At 35.9% G+C, this 12,119-nt stretch overlaps 2 protein-coding genes across 11 annotated transcripts in view; one reads left to right on the top strand and one right to left on the bottom strand.

The window, feature by feature from the left end:
• Positions 1-12,119, bottom strand: part of DYTN (dystrotelin) — a 77,313-nt gene that overhangs the window by 890 nt on the left and 64,304 nt on the right. The gene's annotated exons all lie outside the window — the stretch shown is intronic.
• Positions 1-12,119, top strand: part of ADAM23 (ADAM metallopeptidase domain 23) — a 66,105-nt gene that overhangs the window by 31,526 nt on the left and 22,460 nt on the right. For all 10 annotated transcript variants that reach the window (XR_013183021.1, XM_054636617.2, XM_077181310.1 and 7 more), the window contains exons 12-20: positions 1,026-1,110; positions 1,878-1,968; positions 3,538-3,586; positions 5,112-5,211; positions 7,729-7,800; positions 8,539-8,625; positions 8,787-8,867; positions 10,795-10,845; positions 11,318-11,381. Coding sequence is in view for 9 of the 10 variants with exons in the window: in XM_054636617.2 (XP_054492592.2) it covers positions 1,026-1,110; positions 1,878-1,968; positions 3,538-3,586; positions 5,112-5,211; positions 7,729-7,800; positions 8,539-8,625; positions 8,787-8,867; positions 10,795-10,845; positions 11,318-11,381 (680 nt within the window). In the remaining variant the exon portion in view is untranslated. The remainder of the gene's footprint in view (positions 1-1,025; positions 1,111-1,877; positions 1,969-3,537; positions 3,587-5,111; positions 5,212-7,728; positions 7,801-8,538; positions 8,626-8,786; positions 8,868-10,794; positions 10,846-11,317; positions 11,382-12,119) is intronic.

Below are 12,119 nucleotides of genomic sequence, written 5' to 3'. Positions count from 1 at the left end.
TGAAATACAAGAAGTTCCATTTAAACATAGGGCAAAAAACCCCTTTCACTGTGAAGTTGGTCAGATGCTGGAACGGGCTGCACAGAGAGAGACTATGGAGTGCCCATGCTTGGAGATGTTCCAAAGCTAGTGGAACATGGCATGCTCCAGCTGAGCCTCCTTGGAGCTGGGGAGAGGTGAATAGAACATTTCCAAAAGTGCCTGCAATCCTGTCTGTTGTAAAGCCCCTGGCTGTAAGCATTTAGTTAAGCTGCAATCTGAAAGTTCTGATGGCTGTTAGAATGTTCTGAAAAATAAAGACATACCTGTATGGGGTAACCTGTCATTTTAAAAAAAACCCATCAATTTTCAGAGGTTAGGTCATTTATACATCATGCAGGATCGCTGTAGGTTGTTTGTAGGCTGTGTAGATTTATTGTTATGACTATGAAGTTAAAATAGGTGTAATTCATAGTAATTTATAGGCATTTTATTGAATAATTTAGATCTTCCAGATTACATTACTTAACTAAATTATTTGGAGCTTATTAACAATAAATAAATAAAGAGCAGTATTAAATTACTTTCCCTTTAGGTGTACTTCTCAGTCTTTTCATTGGGACTTAAAACTTAAATTGCTTTGGATTGAGATAATAATTTTTAAAGTCCTCAGTACTGGTACATTTCAGAAGAGAATTCCTTCACGACAAATCATAAATTAGAATATATTGTGAACTTTTTAAAGAAATGTTATTACTGTATTATCTTAGGAGTCTGGCACTCAAGCTTTCTGTGCTTGGTTTGTTTGTGGGTTAAGACTGATTCTGACTCTAGAAGAGAAAAATAGTATTTGTGTCAAAGCTTACATAAAACCACCTCTTTCAGTGTTGGTATTCTGTTTGTAAACTTGCAGTTGCTTGTTATGCTAGAAATAGATGAATGTACATGCAATCTATCATAGTATGTGTGAGAGTATGCTCTTTCAATAAGCTCTTGGTGCCCAATGTCAACGTGTTATAATTTCTTCATTTTTATTTGTTTGTAAGGAATGTGACATTTCATTACAAAAGGAGCAGCTTAAGTTACTTTGGAGGTGTTTGCTCTGTGGCCAGAGGAGTAGGAGTGAATGAGGTAATTTTTTTTTTCCATGACTAAAGTGAAATAAAGTAGAATCTCTACATTATAATCTTAGGAGTTCATATGTTTCAGTATCCAGGGCTTTAAATATAATTTACATATTAAAAAGTTAGGATTCTCACAGCCAGCCTTCTTGATCATCATCAAACTACTGCTCAGAATACCTTTCTTTTTAGAAAGTATTTCTCCTGTCTGCATTATTCTCTTAAAGAGAACTTAAATTGCCTTTTATTATATTTAACAGAAATTCAGACCCAAAAATCTCAGGAGTATTTGAAACACAGCACTGAATACTCTTTGTCTTACCACTGTAAGATATTTGATCTTCTGAAGTACCAATGTCTTGTGATTCTTCCTGAAATTTTTAACATTGAAATTAGAAAACAAATTGTCCCTGTGTATTGATTTTTTTTCTATTATTGCTATTTTTTTCCTCAGTGCAGTGTTAAATTGATAATGAAATTCTCCTGGTTTTATGTGGGTTAAATCCTGCTATTACAAAACTGTACTGCATATATATCAAATAAACTTCTTTCTTTAGATTAACCAGTGGGGAGAGGTTGCCTGAGATTAGGAGAGGAATATTTTATCTGTTATGTACTTTGAGTTTGTTTTCTTTATATGCAGACAGAATTGTGATTGACTGCACTGAATTATTGAAGTAGTAGATATGTGGTAAGGCAGAATGAGCCAGTGTAGTGTTCATTACAATAACTAATGGGTTTTTGTTTTTTTATAATTGTGCTTCTCTTGGAATGCAGTATGGCCTCCCTTTGCCCATGGCACAGGAACTAGCCCAGAGTCTTGCTCAGAATCTTGGAATACAATGGGAGCCAGCTGCCAGGAAACCAAGTATGTACATGGAGTCTTTTGTCTTCCTTAGCTAAATGCAAACACTTCCTTTATTGTGTTTGAGAGAAATGCTAAAATTGCTGTAACTATAGAACAAGAATTGCTGCTTTTGGAAATATATGTAGTGAAATTTCAGCCTCACCAAAATAAGAGCTGCCAGTTTAGTGGCATTTTGCATGACCTCAGTGATGTCCTGTGTCAAGGTTAGATTCATAATCAACATTCAAAGGTATATTGGTAAAAACACCATTAATTTAATTTAGAACTTATTGTCTATCATCATGAAATCTGTCAGTCCAATAGAACAATCTCTGACTTCTTGAAATGCAAAAATACCTGATTTACAATTGAAGAAATGGTAAGGAATTGAAACCCAGTCTAGTGTGACATTTGCTCAACTTGTTACCTTGCTGCTTCACAGTCCGACCAGATTTGTGTTACCTTAACATGTGTAGGGTGTTGGTACAAAAACTGCTGCAAACCCCTTTTCAGGGCTAAAGAAAATTGTTTGGTTTTTCACTTGCATCTTATAATGAGTTTGGCTACCTGCTCTCTTTGTTTCCTCTTTAAATATGTGAATGATAATGTTGACTTTATTGTGAATCACTTCAAAAATCTGTGAATTAGGAAACCATGCTTAGGAATATTGTTTTGTAAAGCAGTACTTTTAAATTGTGTAAACTAGCAAATTGCTAAACTATTTTCTATATAATTGTTTTACAGGTAAAACAGAGTTCATACAATTTGGAAATCAGAATATTTTTAAACTGAAAAATAGAGGTTTTTGATATGATAGCTTAGTGTTCTCATTTGGATGCCCTTTATAGAGAAAGATTAATGAAAGACCTGGGGAGAGTAGAAATAACCACATAAATGGTTTCTAAATATTTTCCATGGAGAAACTCTGGATTTCCAGTAGTAACTACAGTACATCTATCTTTGGTAGATCATTTTTATGGGCAGTTTGCAGTTTCTGTTTAACCAACCTTAAGGTGCTGATCTTTTGTTTTTATGTTATGAATTTGGTCACTGTTGACTTACATGCTATAGCTGTAAGTAAACTGTAAATCCATTTTCATTCAACTACTTTTTCGGATGAATATTTGATTGGCTGATTGACATATTACTGTTAATAATTTTGTGCTAAAGGGAAAAAGCCTGGCCTGTCCAGTAACAATCCTCTTTCAGGGTATTCTGTATTTTTAGGGAGGAGAAAATGTGAACATTTAAAATCATCAATATTATGTGTACTGCAGACAGCCTTGTGCTGCCTGTTTTGAGAGCATGGAGGGAAGAACCTTGCCAACTATTTTTAGCTTCATGTAGTGTCTGAAATTTTGTATTGAGTCTTAAGAACCTGCAGATATGGTAATCTGAAAGTATTGTATTAAGGTGTTAGTATGTCTTCAAGTGGGCTGGTTTCCTTTTAGGGGTAGAGTTTGTACAGCCAAGCAACCATCAAATCTTTGTATAATTAGTCAAGCTCCATTTTTATAGTACTTTATATTTCTTGTAAGCATATTTGTAACTTCTCTCCTTTTCTGTTGTATTTTGGTCTTGTCTGAGAAGAGTGTGACTGCACTGAATCCTGGGGTGGTTGCATCATGGAGGAAACAGGGTATGTCATAAATATCAGTAATTGAGGGCTCTGGAATGAGTTCATAGTTTACACGATGGCAGAAATATTTATGCATTCAGTTTTATCCATGTGTTTTAGTGCTAATAAACCAAAAACCAGAAACGGTTGGAACTCAATCCTTAGGTAAATAAATGGTCAGTGAAGTCTGAAGGGGAAGCACATCTATATGGGAGGAATTTCATTGCCCTCCACCCTCACACACTGCCAATGATTCTTTTCTCTATACTGTAAGCAATTGAGTAGAAAAGGATAACTTCTGAAATACAGGGGTTTGAGTCTTAGAAATCACTTCCTGTCAGAATCTTGCTCACTGTGGAAGCTTGATTGCAAAAATCATGGAGAAAATTAGTTACAAATGAGACAGAAGGAACTTAGTTTCTTTGTGTGGTATTTGGAAATTGATTCCTCAGTAGAGTTACTTTGTGGCTTCCCTGTAGCCTTGTAATTCTCAGCCACTGTGGGAGTGCAGCAGAAAACCATTCCATAAATTTGCTCCTGGAATCCAAGGTAAAGCATTGATCAGAATAGATAGTTCATGTGGTGAACTCATCAAAGTATTGGTCTTGCATGGAAATATCAGAAGAAGAGGCTGTGGAATAAGCCTCCTCTGGAAAAAAGGTTAACAGTAAACAAAAACCGGGAGCCAAAAACATGAGCCAGGATGGTCATGTAGAAGCTGATAAAGGACTGACTAATGAAATGAGGGAATAATTAGCTGCACTTTAAAGCCTTTTCACTTAACTCCATCAGTGTCAGGAGACATTTTTTCTGTATGGAATAATTCAGTGGGGAAATAGCTCAGTGGCAGTGAGCTGTTAGGAGAGGAATGGCAAACCTCCTTATGGCATGGTTACCCCAATCTTTCATAGTGTGAATAGATCTCATTCCCAGATCTCAAAACATGACTAATAAACATATCAGACAATTTCTGAGTGAGAAATTACTAATTAACTACATTTTCAATAGTCTGGGAAAAAGATTGAGTTGAGGAAATATGAGAGAAGTCTGTAACATTATGCAAAAATAATTACTCTTTCTTCTAGTATAAGAACTAAGGAGACATGAAACGAGATTAGCAAATATGACAGAAGAAAATGGGATGAAATCGTTCTTCTACCAGTTTGTATTAAGCTGTGAAACTTCTTGCTGTAGCATCTTGTAGGTGTTAAAAAAAACCTGAGAGGATACTGGATTATGCATGCAATAGAAAGGGTGAATAGCAGCTACTATGATAATGTGGGTTTACCTTATTAAGAAGTTTAAAACCTACAGTTTTATATACTGTACATAAAGTAGAAATATAAAAAAGGCAAAATGTTTTAAAATTTTTCTTTTGTTCTGATTTTATTATTTGAGAATAAGACTAAGCTGTTATACTGTTGCACACAGTGGTTGCAAGAAACTGGGATTTACAGTATTTGAAAAAGGTTGTGACCCCTTTGCCCCTTTCCAGTAGCTGGTGATGTTTCAAGGCATTTACTCACCTGGTTCTTTACCATTTTAGGGTATACCATTCCAGGAAATTCTCCAAATGCAGCATTGCAGAATACAAAGAATTTTTACTTCGTGGGGGCGGTGCCTGTCTTTTTAACAGGCCAACAAAGGTAATAAATAACTTGGTACTCAAGACATCTGCTACACATTGTAATGAAAATGTAATCATTTCACTGACATCATCTCTTCTCAAATTTATTCAGATGTCTCTGTGGGTATTTTCTTGAGGTTGTAGTTAGCTGTTCAACCCCTTTAGCATTTGAAAATAATATTGAGAGGAATGCAACTTGATTTCCATAATTCTTCATACTCAAATAATGATAAATTCAGTATAAATGCACCACTTATTAAGCTGGAAGTAGTGCAAAATAAATCCAGAAGTGTATGCACCTATACTCAATTCTTGGACTTTGTGTCTGAGGTTGTTCAAAAGAATGCCAGTTACCACATTAGGAAATAGAAATCCATAGCTGATTTCATATAGACAGTAGTAACTTTTGGTTGTTCTCAACTTCATTTATGTTAGCTTCATTTCATTTCAAATACACATCTAGCGAGCTATCATTCATAGCTGTTTCCTTCTGCCATTGCTTTTTTGCCTAAAAACTTACCAAGGTCATAATTTTTTCTAAGACAATGTTAGCCTGACATCCCTGTAAAGCTGAGCAGTATAAAAATATTCCATGTGGCTCTTCTTGCCAAGTAAGAGCAATCCAAAGCATTAATATTCTATTGAATCATAGTGTCAAACTGCTGTCCTTGTAGAATTTAATACCACATGAGGCTATTAGGCTGTTCTGTTTACTATGCTATACCCTTTGGTGGACCATCACCTTGCACAATTAACTAAAAAAAATTTTGCTTGTTCAAGTGGTTTTGAATCTTTTCCCAGGGTAGCAATCTTTGCTTATAGAATAAGAATGCAAGAATTCTTACACAAAGGAATAAATAGGGAAATGGAAAAACACAGCTTCAGTTTTTAGTGACAGTTATCAGGCAAAGTAATGTGAAGAAGTTGTCAATTTGACTCAAGTTGACAGGATAAAAATCTGACTTATTTTCAGGAAAAGGCTTATGGGGAAATGGTTGAATTATCTTTATATATTATCTGTGCCAGTGCTTTACAGCTTTAAAGTACTTTGGGAGGGAAAAATAATCATACCATGTTTAGAATGCTTTTATTTGGAGGTCAGGAGATAAGGTAGAAAACTGTGTGTTTAATCCTTTGGTAAGTAAAACAGAATTGTTAAGCAGTCACCATGATGCCATTTAAAGAATTATATCCTGAGTTATGCTCTGACATGTAGATGAACATTAAATGGTTCGTGATTGCCATAGGAAATTTGTGTGTGCCTGCTTGTGTTCTGTAATTTTCTTGTTTGATAGAGAAATGAATTTCAGTTTCAGAGTAAGAGATCTTGCTGTTTGCACCAAAGTGTAGTAGAGACAGGAGCTTACAGAGGGGGGAAAAAAATTAAATGCTTTTTATAATCCTGTCAACATTACTGGTGAAGAAGAGTGCATATGGATATTTCTTCACTATTGATTTGCTTCTGGCACCCAAAATTGTAGGTGCTATTGATTACCTATATGGTTTATACAACAAAAGTGAAATGTTATATTTCTTTTTTACTTGGCATTATGATTCCCCCTCCCTGCCCCAACCAAAACTACCAAAGAAGAATTCCATACAAGTTCATATATAATTTGTATTGTATTTTATGTTGTGTTTCATATCTTGCTAGCTCTCCACAGCTTTACTCCCACTAAGCCCATGCAGAAAGGTTTACTCACATCTTTCACCCTTAGATTAATCTGTTCACATTTTAGCTTGTTAACTTCTAATTTAATTTCAACCATGTTCTAGTGGATGTGTTTCTGCTGCTAATATTCTAATTAAATTGGTGATTCCTGATATTCTTATGATTTTAAAGCAGAATTATATTGAAAACAGACAAGCCTCTTGCAGAATTATTTCTGTGACAAGACTGAAAAGTACCTTTAATCAAAATTACAATGTGTGAAACCACTGTAGAATCTGCATCATCCTGAGCTGCAGAATTTATCTGCATTGTATGTATCTGGTTCTAGGATTAGCTGTTTAGTAGTCTTTGTATGTGCTTGTGTATAACTTACTAATAAGGCACATAGGACTTCCTTTTAGCAGTATTTATTTCTACTTATTCTTCTCATGCACAAACATTGCAGAGGAACAGACAGTAGCTCATTGCATGAGGAAGTGTGGATACCTGAGCAAATCCCAAGAATGATATTGTGGACTGGTTTCTTAAAGGAATTGTCAGAAAACTGGGAGTCCATGGAACAGGAATGAAATCCAAATGTCAACCCCTAAAATATTATTGTAGTATCTCTCTATTTATCATGCTTTTCTGAGATCAGTATCTCCTAAAGAGGACCAGCATTCCTGTGATTTGGCTCTATGCCTTTCATGTGTGAAAAATTCTGATGAGCAGCATTTGAAAACCACGCTGCCTTTTCTTCACTGAGGCATGGCACCTGCATTGTCTGGGACAGCACATTTTTGTGTAGCATTGCAGAAATGTGACACAGAAGTCACTTAACACTAGTTTTATTCTTACTTTGGGGTGGGGGCTTTTTTCTTTCAGCTCTTTGAAGCCACCGAGTGTGGAAATGGATATGTAGAAGCAGGAGAAGAATGTGATTGTGGTTTCCGAATGGTAAGTAGAGTTATAGATTGCTCCACAAGTCTTTCTTATAAAATTTATTAAGGTAAATTAAGTGATTGGTAAGAGAGGGGGGAAAGGTTGTGGAAATGAATTTGTTTTGCCTGTTGTTTGGGAACAATTTTGTTAAAAGCCTGTGTTAAAAAATATGACAATGAGTGCAAAGACAGTGTCCTCTGAAAGCTCCTGTTACACCAATGACAAGGTACAGCTGTTTCCCAGCAGTTTTTGAGTTGCACTGGAGAAGTGCTTACCTCTTGGCTTTCCTGGATAACATATCTGGATACTTACTGATACTTTGGAGACTGGTGCCTGTTTTCAGACAGAACAAGTAAACTGTTGTTTTCTTCTCTATTGCAGAAATACTCCAATTATGTTTTTGCAAAAATCTGCCCTCTAGATTTGAGTTCTCGTTCTAGTACTTAAGTATAATTGCACTTGTAATTAGGTTGGAGGTTTTTTCTCCATTGAATACTATTGAGCTAAGCAGCATAAGTTTGGCACAGGCCTCAGAAGGTGTGAATCCCTGTATTGCTATAGCATTGTATGTCACTGTTTTCCCCGTAGTATTTGAGTATTGCAAAGGCTTCTTCCAGCTGATAATTTCAAATCATCAGTGCTAAACTGAATCTTTTGTCTGCTGGTATGTAATAATCTGATGTTGGAAAGATTGTGAAGAAAAAAATTTGTTTAAAATGGAAAGCTAAACTTTTTGCTTATTTTTTTCTTCAGGAATGCTATGCAGACTGTTGTAAGAAGTGCTCTCTTTCTAATGGAGCTCATTGTAGTGATGGACCGTGCTGTAATACATCATGTCTTGTGAGTGTTGCTGCCATGTATCAGTTGTTCTTTTCAGATGTCTGTGGCAGTCATGTGCAGCCTGTTATAGAGTTATATTCAGAGTGTGTTTTAGTTAGAAGGAAAAGGTGCAGCATATGTAGGTGTATTCTTAGTGCTGAACTATGTTTTTAATTTTCTAGTTTTTCCCACGAGGTTATGACTGTCGATACGCAGTGAATGAGTGTGACATTGCAGAGTTCTGCACTGGGGATTCTGGACAGGTATGTGTACAGAAATGTTCTCTGCTTGCACTGCTGATGTTTGTTTGCAATCTTTTTTTGGTGTGCATTTAACAGGAAAATTGTATTAACAAACTGCACAGTCATGTGCCCAAAATGATGATGTAATAATGGTGTGTGAACTATTGTAAACTCAGGAAAACAATAATCTAAGTGGACTCAAAAGATGGCTTCTCTATGTTTATTTGGTTTTTATAAATCTTGGGGTTTTGTGTATAATATTTGTGTCAGGCATCCTTCTTTATTCTTTGCCTGGTCTATAACTTAAAAAATAAGAATACACTGCCAATGTGAATGTATTCAAAGGTAATAACACTAAGATTTTATGAAATAAAATGGCTTAAAATAGAATTGTAGAAAATTACAACTAAAGGAGTATAGAAACACAGAATCATTTAGATTGGAAAAGACCTTTTAGATTGAGTGCTACCATGAACCCAGCACTGCCAACTCCACCACTAAACCACGTCCCTAAATGCCACATCTACATGTCTTTTACACTTTTACATGCCTCTAGGGATGGTGATTTTCCTGTGATTTTCTGGGCAGCCTGTTCCAATGCTTGACAGGCCTTTTAGTGAAAGAGTTTTTCCTAATATCCAGCGTAAACCTCCCCAGCACAACTGAAGGCCATTTCCTCTCATCCTGTCATTTGTTACCTGAGCAGAAGAGGCTGACTTCTATATCTCTACAACCTACTTTCAGGGAATTAGAGGGTAGAGGGTGAGAAGGTCCCCTCTGAACCTCCTCTTGTCCAGGCTAAACAACCCCAGATCCCTCAAAGTGCTCCTTGTAAGACTTGTATAAAGTGTGGTATGTTTTCTAAGAGTGTGCACGTGTATGAAAATTTTAAAATTGCAGATCTTACGCATTTGTCCTGAAAACATTTGGCTAATGTAAAATACAGGAATAAACAGCAACCAGAATGTTGTTTCAATTTTATTTCTTTTAAATAGTCAACATCCTGTACATTTTCCATTTTCACAGCAAATTTGATGTTTTAGGTGACATACACTCCTTTTCAATATTGAATGTTTATATATTCTATTTGTATAAGAACTTCATAACTGATGCATTCATCTACTGCATCAAGTTCTTAGCCTTGAAGAAATGAGATTCAGGACAAATCACAATCTCTTTGGACATGGGCTGTAGTTATAAATGCCAATAAATTAACAATAACTTCCTTTTATTTTATCATCTGAGACATCAATACATAGACAGGTAGCTATTGCCAATATTTTATCGTAAATCTTTTGCTCTGTAGATAGAGCATTCTTAATGAGAGAGAGGAGGGCTTTCTCAAGCTGCCCTCAGAGTGTTGGCTAACACAGTCCAGTGCAGCAGCATTCTCTTTCCAAATTTTCACAGGTCCCTTTTAGATGAGGAAAAACCTTAAGATGGTTTAAAGTGAGTCCTTACTTTAATAGTCTGAGGTTTCTGGACCCAGTGATTTGTTTGTACGAAAGAATTTCCAATGCCAAGAGAACATAACAATTAAGATCATTAAGCCCCTGAAGCTCTGTAAGCAATAGACTGGTAGGCTGTGACCAGGTGCTCCCTCACTGTTGTAGTGGAACTGAAATGCATGGGGTGGCAGTGTTGCAAACATGGCCCCAGTATTAGCTACCAAATGTCCTCTTACTGAACACATTGGCTTTCATTTTGCCTCACCTCCTTAATTTCTTCTTGGAATATGCAGGAAGTTAAACTTGAACATTGTATTTCATGGCTCAAGATGTTAATTTTTCGTTTCTCTTTGTAGCTATGAAGATTATTGCACTAATTATGTTTTCAACTCCCTTTATATATGTTGTCCGATTTTCTTAAAAACAGGAAAATTCCATATGTGATAATCTGATGTATTATTACAGTACTCATGACAATAAAGATTCTTAATTTTTTTCAGTGTCCACCAAATCTTCATAAACAAGATGGGTATGCCTGTGATTCTAATCAGGTATGGAGTGTTTTAAAATCCCTGCACATCAGCAAATAGAAATCAACACATTCTTGTTTTGTTTTGACATTGATTTTTTAAAATCCCGTGTTCCATATTTCTTCATAAATTTTATCCTTTAAACATCAATGTTGCTTGTGCTTTATGCACTCTATGAATTGTAATAATTTCTACTTTGAGTGAAATCCACTTGGTATCTCTACATTTTATACATAGATATTTTATTACACTGCATGTTAATAAGTTCTTTCCAGCTCTGTAAACGTATAAAGCAACTGCTTAAATGTCAGTGGGTATTGGACACAAACTGGCTTTGGGAATCTGGGCTAAAATGTGTACTTCATCTACCCAAATTCATGGAATCTACATCCCAACATGCATGTGAAGGGTGGCAATGAGACATTTGTTGTGGGAGGGGAAGGAGATGAAGTTGTTTTCATTTCTCATTCCTAACATGTTGTATTTTGTTTAGGGTCGTTGCTATAATGGTGAATGCAAGACAAGAGATAATCAGTGCAAATATATCTGGGGATCTAGTAGGTTGACTTTAACTACCTTAAATGTATTTTATTTCTAGTTCATTCCTGCCTTTGCTTTGGATTTTTCATGTTTTTATTTTTTGTTCTTGTCACTACAAGTTAAAGTTTTCTGCTCAGTAGAGTAAGTAGACTGCAGTGGGAAAATGACTTGATTGCCAAGTGGAATTCTGCATCTGGGAGTGATGATGTGGCTGCAGTTCTGGGTAGGGCAGCAAATGCTACTGGTGGGGGGAGGGGGTTGAGGATTTTTGGGTATAGTTCAAAACCAGATGTTTTGGGCTTTTCTTTAAAGACAGTCTCCAGTTTCATATCCCATCAGTGGTTCATACCAAAGCTGCTCCACCTTGCCTCTCCTTCCTATACTATCCTCCAAGTCAGGAAAGTTAGTACATTGGTGTGAACTGAAATATGCATAGTGTGATTTAAGTCCAGAGGTGTTGAGTTAAACAGAATTGCAATTGCAATGGGCTTTGCTTGTAGCAGAGAGGGGCTGAATGTTCTGTGTAAGGACTTGGAGACAATTGAGCAGAGTAGGACTCCCAGGACGTCCTGTGCTCTGGCTTTTAGTGTGCTCTTGTGCATTTTGTCTAATCATAACTGCCACTGAGATCACTCTGTCTTATTATTTTATCTTCCTCTATATAATTGTTGTGCTTTTCTATTTTATTTTTTTTAGATTCATTTTCAGAAAAAAACAAATAAGGTCATCAGTAAATAATTATGGGTTTAAACCTA

This window comes from Agelaius phoeniceus, chromosome 7 (genome assembly GCF_051311805.1).
Source record: "Agelaius phoeniceus isolate bAgePho1 chromosome 7, bAgePho1.hap1, whole genome shotgun sequence".
NCBI lineage: Eukaryota > Metazoa > Chordata > Aves > Passeriformes > Icteridae > Agelaius > Agelaius phoeniceus.
This window is presented reverse-complemented; position numbering and strand designations above follow the sequence as displayed.